The sequence below is a fragment of the Crocodylus siamensis genome, chromosome 1 (genome assembly GCF_052110815.1).
Source record: "Crocodylus siamensis isolate JL-2025a chromosome 1, ASM5211081v1, whole genome shotgun sequence".
NCBI lineage: Eukaryota > Metazoa > Chordata > Crocodylia > Crocodylidae > Crocodylus > Crocodylus siamensis.
The window spans coordinates 33,473,444-33,492,060 of record NC_143395.1 but is presented as its reverse complement, the minus strand read 5'-3'; the positions used below and the strand labels follow the sequence as shown (position 1 = coordinate 33,492,060).

At 41.6% G+C, this 18,617-nt stretch overlaps 1 protein-coding gene across 1 annotated transcript in view; it reads left to right on the top strand.

Moving 5' to 3' along the window:
• Positions 1-1,079: 1,079 nt before the first annotated feature.
• TPO (thyroid peroxidase) overlaps positions 1,080-18,617 on the top strand; it is a 75,952-nt gene continuing 58,414 nt past the window's right edge. Inside the window, exons 1-3 of the mRNA XM_090031890.1 lie at positions 1,080-1,126; positions 8,503-8,644; positions 14,496-14,638. Coding sequence (XP_089888016.1) covers positions 1,080-1,126; positions 8,503-8,644; positions 14,496-14,638 — 332 coding nt within the window. The remainder of the gene's footprint in view (positions 1,127-8,502; positions 8,645-14,495; positions 14,639-18,617) is intronic.

Below are 18,617 nucleotides of genomic sequence, written 5' to 3'. Positions count from 1 at the left end.
GGGCCTGGGCCAGGGAGTCTCGTGCCACCTTCATCATGTCAGTTAGCTTCTGACAAAAGCTGAGCATGTATTTTACCATGTAAGTCTTAGTGGAAGAGATTGTTTCTTCCCACTCTTCTCTCACCAATTCAAAAGGACCCCTAACTCTCCTTCCAAACATCAGTTTGAATGGTGAGAACCCAGTGGACTCCTGGAGTACCTCTTGGTAGGCAAAGAGCAAACCTAGAAGTTTCTCATCCCAGTCATTGGGGTTAGAGTCCACCGAGGCTTTTAGCATACCTTTCAAGATCCTATTGAACCTTTCTACAAGCCCATTTCTCTGGGGGATGGTACGCAGTGGTCTTGAGGTGTTTCACCCCACAGCACTCCCACAGGCACTTCATCACCTCAGCCAGGAAGTTCCCACCCCTGTTAGTCAGAATCTCAGAGAGGAAACCCATCTGAAAGATCTGGGTCAGGGCTTCAGCAACTACAGGTGTCTCGGTAGAGGCTAAGGCAATTGCCTCTGGGTACTGAGTTGAAAAATCCACTAGAGTCAGGATGTATTTCTTCCCTCTTTGAGTCTTATGCCTCAGTGGGCCCACAATGTCTATACCTGCTCTTTGGAAGGGTTGATCAGTGATAGGGAGGGGCTGTAGGGGAGCCTTTCTTTTGTCATTCCAGGTACCAGTAAAGTAAATCATTAGCCATGGAAAGCAATTGTTGTCTGAACTTAAGAGGTACTATGAGCTAGTGACAGGGCTTCCAGATCCTGGCATGGTTCTTTGGTACCCACAACCAATAGAGGAGTTCCTTATCCCAGACCACCTGTTCCCTCTTATCTGGGGTGAACTCTGTCTCTTGCTCCTGAGCCAGCTGCCATAGTTCTTCCAAGCTGGGGTCCTCTAGAACCTCTTGCTTGAATTCCTCTTTCCTGGCTAAGCAATCAGTGGGTAGTTCTGGTGCTCCTGTAAGGAGTGCACCTTCACCCTTGGGGATGTCCTCCAACTTCTCCCTGAAAGTCTTGGTTTCCTTTGCCATTCCCTTGGACTGTCACTTAACTCAACCTCAAGGTTGCCAATTTCCTCAGTGGCTGGTGGATGGTTGCAGTCATCAACCATCTGACTCTGCCTCTTCAGCCAGTTGGGTGATTGGGCCCTAGAAGGTTTCCACTCCTCCCACCTTAGCCTTTTTGCTCTGTTGACAAGTCACCACATTAACGTGGTAGGGCTCTATGAAGTGGCCCCCCTTTCTTTGTGAGTATTCAAGCTCCATAACATCTCACCCCACTAAGATGGGGACAGGAGCCTTTTCCAGCATTCCTAGTACTATGTACATCCCGTGGCCTCTCCACTTAATGGAGAGATGGGTTACTGGTACCTCAAATGACTGGAGCCCCACCCCTTGTATGGTAAAGGGTGGGGCTCCCCAGGACTATATCCATAGGTGAAACTAGGTTGGCATTGATTAATGACACACTGGCCCCTGTGTCCAGTTCCCCAACAAGGGTTCTCCCTCTTACCATTATCTCAGTCTGGTGTTTGGCCCACCTCCTCTGGGTTTATAATCCTGTAGCAACAGATACACCCATCAGAGTGGCTCAGGTCTCTTTCCTCATTGTTTACAGCTGTAGCATGGCTGATTGGCTGGGCTTTGTTGCTTAGCTTTAGGCAGTTGGACCTGATGTGGCCCAGCTCCCCGCAGTTATAGCAAGCCCACTGAGTCGAACTGAGTGGTTTGTCTGACTCTGCGGTTGCCTTGCACTCAACAGGAGGTGGCCCTCTTTCCCCTTTTGGGCTTGGCCCTCCCTTCCCCAGTTTGTGGAATCCTTTCTGTTCCTTCCCAAAGTAGGAAACCTTTTTGTTCAGCCTCTGTCTATTTAGCAACAGCTGGTCCACAATTTTTGTAGCTTCCCAGATTGTTTTAGGGTCCCTATCCTTGACAAGTGTTTTAATTTCCCTCAGGCATTTGCAGTAGAATTGGTTCAGCACCATAAGCATGTCCAGCTGCTCCACAGTGGAAGCTTTGGCTCCCTTCTTCCATTTCCCATATCAGGGCCCCAAATTCATGCATGATCTTTCCTGGCTAGGGGTTAGCACTAAAGAATTTTTTCTGAGAAATAATCTGGACCTAGCTTAAACCTTACATACACTGCCTGTTTAAAGGCATCATAGTACTCTGCTGATTCCTAGGGCAGGCTGTTCAGGACAATGGACATGTTGCCCTCAATCAGAAAAGCCATATGTTTCATGAACTCTTCCTTTTGCAACTTCCATTGGTGCACTTGTTTTTTTTTAAGTTGCTTAGGAACACTTCTGGATCATCCCCATTTTTTGTAGTGAGAGAAGACTGGGTTTTTCAGTCTGGGGGGTATTGCTGATGCTGGCTGAGCACTCACAGCTCTAGCATTTGACTGCATTTGGAGTACTGCCAGATTGTGTTCACATTTGAGCCTTGCCTCTTCGGCTTCCACCTCGTGCTGGCACTGGGCCTCTCTAGGCTTATGATCACACTGTTTCTTCTCGTGCTGGCGCTGCACTGCCCTCTCCACCAGCTCCATCTTAGGCAGCCCTAGCTCAAGCTGGTGCGCCTCGTGCCTGCACTGGGCTTTTGGAGCTTCCAGCTCCAGCCTCTGTCTCTGGAGGTCCAACCCATTGGGTGGAGAATGGGGTCATTCCTTGGGCATTTCTCACTCAGGGAAGCTCGCTCCCATTGGCTCATCAGAAAGAGCAGTTCCATCATCTCCACTCTCACTTGGAACTCGGGTGGGCACTTCCCTGGTTCACTCATAGTCCAGCAAGACTTCAATCAGGTCCTATTTCTTTTACCCTTTTTTTCTTTGGAAGTTTATCCCCTTCAGCTTTTCCACCAAATGATCCATGGTCAGGTAGCCATACTTGTCAGCCATCCTAGCTGTCTACACTGTCCAGTAGACCCGATGCCAAATTAAAGATTATTTGCTCAAGGGTTTTCAGTGACTTTATTCCCTTCCCCAAATTATGTCTCCAATACAGCAAGCTGTCAGATCCCACAGCTCCTGCCACCTACCTAACTGTGCCCAAACACTGTCCAGGCTCCAACTGCCTCCTTTGGGGCACCTCACGTCTGGTCGACCCCCTTCTTGGAGCACATCCACTAGCCTGGGGGTAACACTGCCACCACCCAGGGTCTGGACTGATATAGACCACAGGCCCCCTGGGAAACATGGGCCTAGTAGTTCTAGATGGTACTTGACCTACTGCAAGAACTTGGGATACTTCCCTGTCTGAAGCACAAATAGCAGTCTCCCTTAGCTGAACCAAGGGGACCCCAAGGCATAATCTAGCCCGTCTCCCAATAAGTCTCCCATGCAAGATACAAAGGATAACTTTATTGGTTACAAGGAGTAGGTTTGAAACAGGGTAGAGCAATATCAGAGAAAACCCTTAGGGCAAAGGGGCACTGTAGCCTTTGATCTCATATCTGAGTTACTGCAAGCTAACTTAGCTAGTTAAGTCTCAGGTAGCTTCTTCATGAGTATCATCCAGAGGCAGGTGGAGATTCCCTCTGGAGGCAGGCAGCTCATTGATCATGAGTTTCAGGAGAGAGAATGAGTTTCAGATGGTCCAGTTTCTCTCTGAGTTTTCATCATGGCTACTGCCCCTCCTCCTGGGCAGTCCTTAACTTCTATTGCCCTTATAATTTCTTTTACCTGGTCCAATGGAGGCCAGCAACTGTACATCTTACTCTTCTGTAAATAAAACACAGCTTTAAAGAAAGAAGTATGCTATTGCAGGTTGACATTTCTTTGCTGTGTGGTACACATGATATGACAAGCATGCACAACAGCCAGAGTATATCATTTCTTCTTCAGCAAGATGTCCATTCACCTCCTAAATTTGTTTTTGTGCCCATAGCCTGAAGATAATGTTTTCTAGGGTTATAGTAATTGAAATTGCAACATGTACATTTATATACATTTATGAACATACATATATGTAATATTTTCATATCACATATATATGTATAAACCTTGACAAGAATTCAGCATTAATCTTTGTGGTCTTGTCTTATATTTTAGTAATTTGCTTTTGATATGCACTTATCAAAATTAGCAACACATATCACTTATTAATCCTAAGAATAACAGGCAGTCCTGCTGAGCCTCTACCTATCCTGTTGGCAATTCCTAGATAAATCAGAGCCTGTTAAAATTGTATGCAATCTAAATGATTTGCATTAGAATTGGATCATGACCTATGACAAATTCTATATTTAAAAGTTTCACAAGTCTGCTTTAGTCACTGATTTCTTCCGTTTCTCTCCTATCTGGTTGATTATGCCTAGGCACTATAGTAATTTGTGCTATTATAGATTTGCACACAATTTAAAACTGGAGCTCATGGGGAAAAAGCATTTCTTTTCTGTAAGAAATTCTAGTATTTCTAAATCTGCTTTCATCCTGAATCAGAATGAAAAGCCAAAATGGGAAGTATATTCATGGAACAAAAAAGTCTTAAAAGCTAATTTAGAACTTGCAAAAGGTATTGTCTCATTGTTTTCATTGAGAAAAAAATAATTGCTTCAACATTCCTGACATAAATGTTGTACCTGGATAAAGTAGACACTGATCTCCCTATCTGGTAAATTCTGGAAACCAATGATGGTGGATGCCAGAAAGGGTAAAGAACAAAGGATTGATCACTCTAGATATACCGTGTTCACTGCTTGCCTCTAAAGCAAGAGTCAGAGACAGAATACCAGGCTAGATTCACCATTAAAATTAAGATGCACCCAGTAAGGCACTTCTTATGCTCATATATAGTGCCTTACACAAAATATATGCCCTCATTATTTCTCATGGGCTGTGCTCTTCAGCTGGAGTATATCTGCCCATTATGGCCACATCCAGACATGCAGGCATGTGTGGTTTGTGGTGCCACAAACTTCTTTGTGGCACCACAAACTGCATGCATGTATATTAAAATTTTTCCTGCACTGCAAATTTGCAGTGTGGAGGCAAAAATTGCTACCAGGATTTCCCAGTAGCAAAAAAATGTCCTGGGAGAAAAAGTGGCACAGAGCATTTGAAAATAACATGCACTGGAACAATTCGAGACTTGATCCATCAGTGAGATACTCTGACTGTTGACCAGAGAATCTCTACAGCTACATTTGTGCCCCTGCTGATCCAGCACTCTAGGACCCAGGAGGAGTTGGGCAAGGGCAGTTTGCTCAAAGCAGGGCAATGCATCCTGCAAAAAAAACAGGACAACAAAGGGGTGTGTGCTGAGGCGTAAAGTGGTGGCACAAATTTGTACTGCTACTCTTTGTGCCACTGCAAGCACATGTCCCTGCACATCTGGATACAGCAGATATACCGCATTCAAATAATTTCCATGAGACCCTGTGGTGGCCTCAAGGCCCTGTGGTGGCCTCAGCCACAAGGAGAGACTGGTGCATCATGAATGGTGCATTCTGATCTACAGAAAAGATGAAGGCCTAAAGAACTCTAAGAAATAATGATAATTCAGGCAGAAGTAATGATTAAAGGTGTCATGACTTTAAATTAGGTGTTTAATTGTGGATGGAAAATTCCACTGAAAATATTTACTTGTATAAAATTTCAATTTCAATTTCTTCCAGCTAAGAAATATTTCCTTGAAAAATTTCCTTTGAATTTTTACCACCTTTGCTGAATAATATATTTTTGTCATTGTAGGATATGTATAAAATGAGTTAGCTTAACTCAACTCATAGAAAGGTAGTTAGCCATGAAAAGGTTGCTTAGAGAGTACATACATTTGTTTGAAAGTACATTTTGGTGCTATTTGTTCAGAAAATAGTTCTTTCATAAAGGCAACTATTGAATAACCATTTCATGATCCAGATTATTAAATATTCACTACATGATTAAGAAAAGGAGACAGGCCTGACGCTGTGATTTTGATCTCTTTGCCATTGATAGACACCTTCTCAAGAAATTAAGTTTCAGAGGTAAAGACCAATGGATTGTATTATAATGATCAAGGAAGAATAACAAGTAATTTCAATTTGATCTGTGTAAGTAATTATGTAAATAAAGTTCAAATTTTATTAATTTTTAAAGCAAAATTGCAATATTGGGTACAGTGGATAAAGCATCCTAATTTTTTATGAAAAAATATCAAACTAGGAGGGAAGCTCTGCCAGAAATCATTTTAAAATGCTTCCTGTGAGGGTTTTTTTAAAACCAGATTTTGTAACGTTCAAGTGTCTTTGGGTTTTTTTGGATAAGGTTTAGATGAGTCTGAAATGAGTCTAAATGATGACTATTTTAGGTTAATCCAATTCAAATGAAAAATATATGATATATTTTCCTAAACAGATCAGAAAATAAGACTTACAGAGTTGGGGAAAATCTTAGGAAAGCAGAGCCTTTTAGCTGGCTCTTGAGGCTAAAGAGGTCCAGGTGCCCAAGTCTCTCCTCATAGGGCTTGGCCTGCAAGCCCTTAACCATACAAGTGGCCCTTCTTTGGACCTTCTCCAGGTTTCCACATCCCTCTTAAAGTGTGACACCCAAAACTGGATGCAGTATTCCAACTGCAGTCTGACCAGTGCCCAATAGAGGGGTAGTATCATCTCCTTGGTTCTGTTTGCCATGCATCTGCTGATGCACGATAAAGTGCCGTTAGCTTTGCTGATGAATATATTCATCAATGACCTGGAAGATGGGATGGAGTGATCCCTTAGCAAGCTTACGAATGACACCAAGCTGGTGGGAATAATAGATATGCTGGGGGGTAGGGCTAAGATTCAGAGAAACTTCGAGAAATTGGAGGATTGCACCAAAAGAAATCTTATGAAGTTCAGTAAGGATAAATGCAAAGTCCTGCACTTAGGACAGAACAATATGATGCACTTCTACAGCCTGGGGACTGACTAGGTAAGCAGCAGCTCTGCAGAAAAAGACCTGGGGGTTATGGTGAATAGTAAGCTGAATTATGAGCAAATAGTGTGCCCTTGTTGCAAAGTAGGTTAACTGCATATGAGGTTGCATTAATAGGGGAATTGCCAGCAGATCGAGGGGAGCTATTCAACATCTGGAGTAATGTGTCCAGTTTTGGACACCCCGCCCCCCCACACACTCACACACACACTACAGAAGGGATGTGAACAAATTGGAGAGAATCCAGCAGAGGGCAGTGAAAATGATTCAGGGGCTGGGGCACATGACGTCTGAGGAGAGGCTGAAAGTACTGAGCTTATTTAGTTTAGAGAAGAGGAGACAGAGGGGAATTAATGGCAGCCCTCAACTACCTGAAGGGGGGGGTTCCAAAGAGGATGGAGCTGGACTGTTCTCAGTGGTGACAGATGACAGAACAAGAAGCAATAGTCTCAAGTTGCAGCAAGAGAAGTTTAGGTTAGATATTAGGAAAAACTTTTTTCATGAGGAAGGTAGTAAAGCACTCTAATAGGTTACCCAAAGGGGTTGTGGACTCTTCATCCTTGAAGGTTTTTAAGACCTGGCTAGACAAAGCCTTGGGTGGGATGATCTACTTAGGGATGGTCCTGCTTTGAGCAGGAGGTTGGGCTAGATGATCTCCTGAGGGCCCTTCCAACCCTAATTTTCTATTGTTCTATTATTTTATGATACTTTATGACTGTATTATATTTTGGGATTGATATGTGTTTTGCTTACAGGCCTGACCTTTTCCTACACAATACAGGTTTTGCTTCAAGGGCATCATCAATTCATAATAAATGTGTACTGATTTGGCCGATTTGGCCTGAGATACAAAAGAAAGAAAGAAACTATGAGAATTGTGTTGAATTAATGGAGGGAGAGTACTGGCTTCTTGGGCTAAGATCAAGTATGAAAATGAGGGTGAGACTTCTCCCTTGCATTCCGGGAAGGCTGACCCTGTGAATCTCCCCAAATGCAGGGATCTTAACTGCACAATTCTGTGGCAATGGGGGACTGCCTTTGTGCTTTCTCCCTAAATTTTAAAGTTGTGGGGTGGGAAAGCAGAGAGCTATCTGATCCTTCACATTTATCTTCCCTGTTGTAGCAGTAGCAAAGGGACAAATTCAAGGCAAACTTCCAGTAATTAGATTCTATGCCTGAAAACTTATATCAAATATATAAATTTTTCATATAGAGAATATTGTTATTGGGGGTTATTTTTTAATTAGGGTCATTTTCTATTTGAGTAAGTACAGTAGGTAATCTTACAGTATTCTACATTTGATTTATAAATATGTACAGCAAGTAGTCATGCACACCATATGGTATTTTAATTTGTTTAATTGTAGTTCCAAACCAGGGTTTCTAACTTGTTCTTCTAGACAATTTTATATGTAATCATGAAAGCTGCTCACACACATGGGACACTGCAGGAATGCGCTTTCCTTTATTAGAACAGAAAATATAAGTTTAAGAAATCTAGGAAGACAACAAAAAGTTGCTGGTGTTTCATTTTTCTCTCTCCATTCAAGCCCTACTTACAAGTATCAGTATGTCCAAAGGGGACTTTTTAAAGAACATATTTTTATCTGTTACAGAAATCTCCAACGAAGGGGAACAATGACTTCTGATCTACTGCTGGCTTTTTCAAAATCTCCTGAACTGGAGAGCAGAGAGATTTCCCAAGCAGCTGAAAGGATGGAAACTTCAATACAGCTGTTGAAAGAAAAAGTATGCCAGAAGCACAAACGTTCAGTGCATCCAACTGGTAAATACAACATACAGACATTGGCAGAACTTACTGTTGGTCACTTCAGTTGTGCCTTTTACATTAAAGCTCTTTTGACTTCCTTTTTTGTATTCTACTGAAGGCTGTAGTACAACTCGTATCCACCTATTAGAGTAATAGTGCCTGCAGTTCATTTCTTTAAAACATCTTACAAAATACAGGTAACATATTTTCTCACACATGACATGCACCCTATATAATATGACCTTTGATTTGAAAGGAGAACCTGAAGAAAAAAAAAACTTTGATTGAGGTGAGTGAATGGCAACAGTTAAGGCACTGAGCCTGCCTCTAAGCCTGCTGCCAACCCTATGTGCTAGATGGGGCCTGTGCACCAGCTTGACATGCTGGATCCAGGGCTGCATACTGAATCTGACCCTGTGCTCTGACAGCACAGCTACATGACAAGTCCAGGAACTACATGCCAGGTCTGGGGCCACCCACTAGCTGCAGAGACATGTGCTTGGTCTGATCTCACCTGCCTGCTCTGGAGCCACATGCTGGGTCTTACCCTGTATGCTGGCTCTGGGGCTATGTGCCAAGTCTGGGACTGTGCTGGCTCTGGCATTGTGTTACAGATTTGACCAGATTCAAATCAGCATGCAGCTCTGGAGTCAATGCATGGGGTTGGACCGTGCACACCAGGTCTGGGACTGTGTGCCATATCAGACTCCATGCACTGGGGCCAGTCACAGAGAAACCTAGCCTGATCAAGCACACAGCTGAGGAGAGGAGCTCCTCACAGGTCAGGAAATTTGGCAGGGTGGGGGATGGGGATAAATTGCCATGGCTCCCAGAGTCATGGAAATGAACTCTGCAAAGACCCCCCAACATGCACCAAATTTCTTAACCCATACCGTTCACTTTTCCTTGCATATAATGCACACTTCAATTTTCCCCAGCTGGATTTGAGGGGGAAACTGTGGGGTTTTGTGTGAGAAAATACAGTAATAACTCATTTATTTCTTACATCACGAAGAAAGAGATAAAGATTAAAGAGATTCAGATTACATTTCTAGGGTACTCTTTAGCATACACACAGCAATGTTTGCAGATGACACAAAACTCAGAGGGGTTGCAAATGCTTTGAAGGATATGATTAAAATTAATAAATTATTGATAAATATAGACTTGGGTTATGAACAACATGCAGAAAATTCAGAAAAAGACAAATGTTAGGTCCTACATGGGCAAGAAAAGCCAAATAAATGAATATGAACTAGAGAATATGAATAGACCGTTTTTTCAGTAGCACGGCTGAGAAGAATTTTGGTGTTGTGGCAACTCATATTCATCATGAGTTAGCAATATAAGACCATTATATGAAAGAAATGAGAGATGATAGAATAACTTTACTCAGCACTTGTTAGGCATCAGCTGGGTATTTGGTGAAACTGTAGTGGGTCCGCTGTTGTATGTGTACATTGTGATGTCAGTTTGTCACCTGTGTAATATTCTCACACAAATATCCATAAGCATCACATCTATTTTGCCGATTATTTAAAATAATAGGAACTATCTCTTATTTTTTGGTCTTATGTAGTTTTGGAGAACCCCTGGGCTTGCAGAGAGAGGAGGGTACTGCATTTTTGTAAATATGCTTTTTTGTTTCAGAAAGATTTCTGAATCCCCTATTTTCGTTCCAGAAGTTAATATCGTAATGCTTTTATGCTTTTTATCTGCTTTGATTCTTTTATGTGTTTTACTCTGTTTCATAGCAAGATGTAACCAGTCTTTTCTGTGCCTTGGGTGGCAGCGACAGATGGGGTAGTAACAGTGGCTGTGCTGCTGGCAAATGCAGCTAGGATAGCAGCAGAACTACTGCTATTTTTGCACACCCATCCCCTACAAGCATCAGGCCCTGCCTGGCTGGTCAGCAACCCCCTTCATTACTCTACTGGTTTTCATAGTGCACCAGATAATCTAATGTTGAAAGGTCACCTAAACAAAATTCAGAACTAGATCCAAAAGTTATGCTTTGATTCCATATTTATTATCAACAGCATACTTCTAATAATGTGTGTTTTCTTTCTTGGTACTACAATATTAATTTTTTTAATCCCCACTTTTTAATGCTTAGGAGATAGCATTTAACTTGCAAACAAATATCTGATGCTATAGTTATATCCCATCTGATTCTCCTTCTTGGAATGTATGACACACATTCAACTATTTACATTGTTAGGTCCTTAATTTGTGTTTTTCCCTGAAGGAATAACATCTTTTTTATTTGATGATGTCATATTTTAATAACTTCAGAGGAGCATGAAGAATTTCAGACTTACAGATCCAATATCTGAATGCCTTTTCAATTATAAAAACACATACACTTCAAAGAGATCAATCAAAGCCTTTGCAAGAGTTACATATAATGTATAGAATGGGATAATTTGCATTTATGCAAAATGAAGGGTTCAACACATTTCTGGAGAATATTCGAAACTTCTTCACATTCTGAGGATGCATATGCCACTATCGCCAAAGTCAAACCACAGTATTATGAGTCAAAATGGTATTGCCTAAAAATAATGTTTATATTCATTTTTTAAACTTTCTTTTTCCACCATATCTGTGTGTGGTTATGAGAAAGAGACTGAGACTGTGTGATTGTTACCAACCTTTCCAGGTGATTTTCACAATCCCTGCAGGAATTCTCACAGGAACATGCAATTGTTATGAAATTTAAAAGATTGTATAAAATAGAATAATAGAATGTTCTGTTCTATAAAATAATTGAATCACAGAGTTGGAAGGACCTCTAGGGTCCTCTTGTCCCACTCCCTGTACAGGGAGAATGCCACTTCAAGTTACCACTTCCGAATACTTATTCCGCCTACTCTTAAAAGCATCTGGTGAAGAGGTTCCCTAGCTTCCCTGGGCAGTTGTGGAACTGCCTAGTTGTTAGAACTGCTAAATTGTTCTAACAGTAATGTGACCACCGGGCCTTGAACGTCTGGTCACGTGCGGCCTTGGTCTGAGTGGCCAGTGGTGTGAGCCCCGCAGTCTCCAGTAAACCATCAAGTAGGTGTTTGTTCCCCAAGTGGCCTCCCCCAATCTCTCCTGCCATGTCTTTGAATTTTCCCCAGTGGTGGGGTGACTACTCATGGTTCCTCTGTGGCATGAGATCTATCTGGCGGTCACCTGAAGGGCTCCACCTCCCCTCCACCCTGACCTTATGCCACCTTGATGGGTCACCAGGTCTTCCTGGCCACACTCCCACTCTCGTTGAGTTGCAGCAGCCTTGCTAGCCCCCCTCCTGTCCAGGGCACAGGCTCCTGAGGTGGATTCACTTAATCAGCCTAGGGTTACTTGCAGCTGGTAATCCTCAGCCTCAAAATCTATTCTATTCAAGGTATGATTCCTGGCTAGTGTTTTAAACACAAAGGTGAAGCCTATAAGAGGTCTGTGGCGGCTACCTCAGCCATGTCGCCTACCCCTACCTCTCAACCCCTCCAAATGGGGAAACACAAAGGAAAACACAGAATAGCAATCTACTCTGTTGTGAGAAATCAGTGCGGCCCCTATGTCAGGGTGCTGGGTGCCTTACTCCCTAAACCTCTCCAGGGTATTACCCCTACATGAGACCAGGTACCCATGGCCCCTCGCTCAGGTCATTTCTTCTGTTTTATCTGGCTCTTCCCAGGATATGGTCCCACTCCTCTTCTCTCTTTTTCCTCTCTTTTCTCTCTCTTCACTATTCGGGTGCCTTGTAGCCCCTCTGTTTATGCCCGATTGCTCCTCACACCCAGGAGCAGCACCCTGTCTCTTCACAGCACTTCATGCTCCTCCTGCTTGAAGCCTCTCTAAGGGGAAGTTTCCTCCACCTCCCAAATGTCCCTGATGTTCCCACCTGTTAGGGTGTCGATCGGCACATCCCCCTCTCTGCTCCCTCCACTATTACTGCCTCTGCCGGCTGTAGGGGCTCCCTCTGGCTTGTCCTTCGCTCTGACAAGCTGTTCCTCACCACTGCCATTGTGGCCGGTACCAGAAGCCTCCTCTGGCTCTGTCTGCCCAGATGGGCTGTCTTCTTGCCTCCCTGAAGGACCCTTGCGAGACACTCCGTGGTGGTGCCCTCCTTGGGTCTGCTCCCTCTCTCCCTCTGTCTTTCCCAGTGGTTTGTTTTATTCCCACCAGCCGGTGATTGCCAGAGGACATCACTGGCTGTCCTCTACTATATGAAGATGAGGCTGATGAGCCGCGTGGGTTTCTTTCCTCGCTCCAGCTGCACGGTGGTTCCTGCTGCAGATAAGGAGTTTCTTTGGTTTATTTTTATGTTTATTTTATTTTCTTCATGGGAGTTTCGTCCCCCGGGTTCCCCCTTTTTGGTTCAGCGTCCTTTCTCCTGCTGTCTCCCAGGACAAGTAAGAAAGATTTTCCTGGTCTAATCAAATCTTCTTTGCTTTGTATCCTACCATCTACAGCATGGAAAATTGTTCTCCTTCCTCTTTAGAGAATCCCATGAGGTAGTTAAAACTGTTATCATGTCCCCACAAACCTTAATCTCCTTTTTTCTGCATGCTAAAGATGCCTAGTTCTGTAAGCCTTTCATGGCTGATGGACTGGAGTTTCCAGCTTCTCTATCACTTCTAATATAGCAGTCAGTTAATCCTACGCCCACTTCTTCCCTTTGTTCCTCAGTATATCTGTGCTCTGGGTATGGTTCACTCTGCTCTCCCACATATAGAAGCTTGGTAGCTGTTTCTACATTGGAGGAAATAGCTCCAAGGATCCCACCCTTCTACCCCATGCTAGGTCTTGCAGGAAGGGAGAGAAGGAGCCATCAGGAAGCAAATGGACCACCAAAGAAGAAAAGGAGCATAGCCACCTCTATTGACTCAGCGATTTTTTTTCACTGTGAAAATCATGTCAGGGGCTCCCTCCCATGACCAAAATCTCTTCTTGGATCCTGAAAGTGGATGAGAAAATGAGAAAGGGGGATGCAAGGAAGGTGATTATCCAGAAAGGAAGTCCCTGCAACAGCTGAAATTTGCATGAAAGCTGGATTGGATCTTCTTGCTTTATGCTGAAACTTAGGCCAGCAGTAGCTAAAATCATGACTCATGTTTGATCACTGATGATTATGGAATTCGCTGGTGACCTGTAGCTATTTTGGTGTAGAGTAGCTTCTGTTGCTATGTGTGATGTGATTCTGGCTGCCAAGACCAAAGATCATCCTCTGGCTCTGAGGGCGGGATACTGAGTAGGTCCATTCAGGGAGGTATCAGATCCAGCACCAGGATCTATTTCCTTTTGTGTTAGAATTATTAACATAAACAGTGAACTACAATAAGAGTAAAGTTGTTAAATATGTTATCTCTGTGACTTAAAAAGAAAAACAAATGAGCAACAGAATTTGAAAGTGTAGCTCTGTTCTCAGTTTAAGTCAGTTCACCTTAGTGATGTGGGATGTGTATTTATCAAGGGTAACACAACTCATGTAAACAAATGTTGTCAAATTATAGGCTGTGAAATGTTTGTATAAAGTAGATGGTGAATACTAATGAATAATTAATATGCTAGCAGATATCAGGATCAATTACTAGCTATAGGTAAGGAGATAAAATGGTCATATTTTTTAGATAATGGCAATGAATAATTTGACCAGACCTAAAATGTGCTGTATCTAGACAAAATTGCACAAATAGTCACTGTACTGTCTTTCCTAAAATTACCCATTTTTCTCTTCTTAGAATGGTAATTATATTGCTGCTCTAATGCTGATAGAGTCAGACCAATGTTGATATTTGAAATCGCTATAACAGTACTCTGTGACAACAAAGTAAACTTGTTGGGTTAACACTTTTTTCCCCAGATCTTTTACCAGCTGATCTGCTCAGGAAAATTGCCAATATGTCTGGATGCCTACCTTACATGCTGCCACCAAAATGTCCAAATAATTGCTTAGCCAATAAATACCGATTCATTACTGGTGCTTGCAACAACAGGTAAGAAAAACAGATTTTTGAAAGACACACTTCTCTTTCCATTACTGAGAAAGTTGTGTCTTCTATGCAAAAATATGTTTTACCCAACTTTATCTTATATTTAGGAAAACGGTAGTAAAAGACCTACAAAAGATCTGCATGTAAAGGGAAAGAAAATTGTATCTTGAATTTTTTCAGATCCTTCCTGTACTTTAAAGCCTTAGTACAATTTATTGAATGCAGTGGACTGTGATGTTAAAATGTTTGTAAGTCTCAGCTTTGTTTGGCTGAAATTTCTGGAATATACTTATACACATAGCACCACAAAGATAGTGTGGATGAAAGGGGAGGTAGAAGGTTATTTTTAAATAAACTGTCTTTCAAATATAGTATAGAAATATAAGTCTGCACAGTATGGCTGATCTACATTGAAAAGGTTTCTGTCCCATGAGTTCAGTAAAGAAAATGCTGCCTGGCTCCCTAGAATCATCAGCTTTAAAAGACCATGAGGTGCAGTATGTCTGGATATGACCGAACACTGGTAACTCAGGAGGCTTGATTAATTGGGGTTAAGCTAAGCAGGGTTATATTATAATTGTAATAGTTCTATGAAAGCATAAATGACATATTACCGCTAGCTGTGAGGGTTTCCAGAGCCTAAACTCGTATATGAGATATATCTGAGAATTCTTATTTGCTAATTTCTGGGTATGCTACAGTAGGACTTCAAAATTGACTTTTCTTCTTGTCAAAGTTTTTTATTTATAGCTTCTTCCTCCCTAAAAAGTTTACTAACAAGACTTGTTTCTTTATTGATGAGGCCATTAGAAAAATTATGTCTGTGATTATATTGCAGCTCTCATGATTCACATGCTGATGTGAGGTTTCCCATTCCCTGGCTCAGAAATGATAAAAATTTATTAATGTTGCTCCTCATGCAACTTGGTCTACATGAGCACTGAATAACATCATGTCATGGCGTCACATCATGTTTTCTAACAGCAGTAAGCAAACTTTGGTGGCTTACTACCAATGATAAGAGTTACAGAGATTTTCCAAAGTGCTAATGCAAGTTATCAAGCCAAAGCATTCAAGTTTCATGACAGAAGCATTAAAGTGCATAAAATCATAGAAAATTAGGGTTGGAAGTGACCTCAGCAGATGCACCCAGTTGCATGCATGTTCTAAGTCTTACGTTGAAGTTCAATTTGAGCAGGGACTGTAACACAATGATTTTATCAGAGAGACTAAATCACCTTCCTGAAGATGATTTGTAATGTGGCAACACTGACTGATCTCATAACAGAAGTAATTGATTGAATAAAACCAGGGAGTTCACCAAGGTCCATTCATGGTTTGTTTGAAATATACAGGTGGCACAAAATTAAAAACAATTCCGGTGACTACCTAGAATATAAACAAAACCCACTAGATTTAATTGGAAATCCAAATGTGGGTGGTTCTGACCGATCCATTCATGCATGTTTCATTTATATATATATCTATATCTCACTTATATAAGCTATATATCTTTGAGTCCAAAGGCTAGGGTGCTGGGCACCTGCCCTGGGTTTCTGCTACCTAGCCCCTCCCCCCTCGCCCACAGCCCCTCACTCTGGGCCTGAAGACACAAAATATTGCAAATAGTTTTCCACTGGTAAGCAAATTTTTTTATTGTTGGTGTTTGTGGGGTGGTGGTAGAGGGGTTTTGTTGATTGAGGTGGGAAGGGGAAGAAATGAGGGTGGGTGTTGTGAGGGTAATAGAGTTTTTTGTTTCACCCACATGCATGTTCTGAGAGTGGTGCTGGGGGTGGGCAGGGAGAATGGGGGGTGTGGGGAGTGGGGCAGGTGGTCTAGGAGTGCAGGGAGTGGAGGTCAACCAGGGTCTCCTGCAGCTGGGGTTCTGGCCTCTGCTGGTGGGTGTGCAGCTGTCCTGGGACCTGGGTGGGGTGACCATGGCCAGCAGGAGTATGGGGCACTGGTCATTGCTTGCAGGATTGGAGCAGTGGGGCACTGACCATTGCTGGCAGAGGCCACAGGGGCACATGGCAGGGCTAGAGGGACTTGATACTAATGGTAGTGCCAAGTTCTTGCACATGTAGACACCAGCCAAAAATAACTTAATGCACATTATCCTAATGCACAGTAAATTTAGTCACACTTACTTGTGTGTATGGACATACCCTGCAGGTACTAAATTTAATGCACATTAGGAAAAACACATTAATGCATGTGTGGACGTACCCTCATATTGGAGGTACTAAATTTAGTGTGCATTAGTAAAAGCACATTAACGCACACATAGGTGTGCCCACTAAAAGCTTCCATATACCTATAGAATTATTTAGCGTCTGAATTAGAGATTCATGTTGTGGTTAGGTCTTTCTAGTTTGTGACACATTTTCCTGTCTTTTACTTTTTACAGACATTTGCACTGTATAATCATTGTAAAAAACAACCATTCTGGTAGACAGTTTATACTAACTGCCTACAACATTTACAATATGTTGTACAGCCTTGTAAATAATTTGGCTGGGCCATCAACTAGTGTAAGTTAATATGGCTCAACTAACCTACATATATTGATAGGTAGCAACTGAGTAGCTGGCTCATTAAATTACAACATTAAGAACCTTCAAAGATTTCAAATCATGTATCTGTATTATCACTATATATATTGTTTATTAATTCTATTTTTTCCATTCAAAATGCTTCAGATCTAATCATCTTAACTCCCTATTAGTAGAATGCAATTTTTATCAGTCAGTAACAAGAATATTATGTTATATGTTAAAGTTAAGCAGCTATTCTATGCTGATATCATCTGGAAGAGGAATCAAGTTATGACAAACTTTAAATAATCAAAATGTTTTGCTTGTAGCTATCTCTTCAATTAATGTATTTGCAATATTTATGCATTTTGCGAACAGTACTCTTGGATTATGGAATATATAATCTGGAACATTAATATTAAATTTTCCTTTGAGTGAAGGCCCTAAAACAAAGCTAAAATATAATATAATACTATGTAGGTTTGTGTGGTAAAAGTATTTTAACTGGATGGGGTTGGAGAGGATTTTAAATGGAAAGGATATGTTTTGTAATGGAAAGGAATGAAAGGAAAGACCTGTCCAAACAACTCCTTTGTTTTATCTTGGGAGCCACCAAAATGTTGTATATACAGGAATACTTTTAATTATGTAGGAAAATGAAAGAGATCTGAAGATAAACTAATTAATTATGTAGGGGCAGGGAAAGGTAGCTTTTCAGTTTACACTTCATGAAGCAGATCATTAATTGGTATAATCAAGTGTAGTCTTATTAACCAGTTCAACCCTATCTGAAGTTTGACTTCTGCTATGTGGCTTAAAGCAAGCCAGATGACCATAGGCTGGGTCCTGTCAATGTCTGTATTATATTATTCTTGCTCTTGCATCCTCATTGCCATTTTCTCATGTGCCTTTTATGCTGTCAGTCAGCTCCATTAACAAAAAATAAACTTGCAGCTATTTCTCACAGCTTTCTTTGTATCTCTTTCTATGTTTTGCTATGTATGTCCCTGTTATCTCAGAAAATTATAATGCATAGAGGAATCCTCCAGTAATTTTTATATAGTCATGCCACATTCATTCAAATATTCTCTCCTGAAAATACTGATACCAAAACTAGGCTGGCACGTTAAAAAAAAATTTGAAAAACAAAAATCTGGGCATTAACCTCCATTTAAGAATTTTGGGTTCCTTCCAAGGCCCCCCAAAAATCTTTAAAAATGTTACAAAAGTAAAAAATATCCAGTGCATACATCAGAGAATCTTGTATTTATATGTGATTACACTGTAGAGTTGTGTATAAAAGCAACCCTGTTATTTCAGCTGCCAGAATTAATGCAAAACTCCACTGATTTGGGTGAGAATTCTACATGGACAATATAATTGAGATTTATTTCTGAATCTCTACTGTTTGACCATCAATTATTTCATAATATAGACTCAAGGTTTCA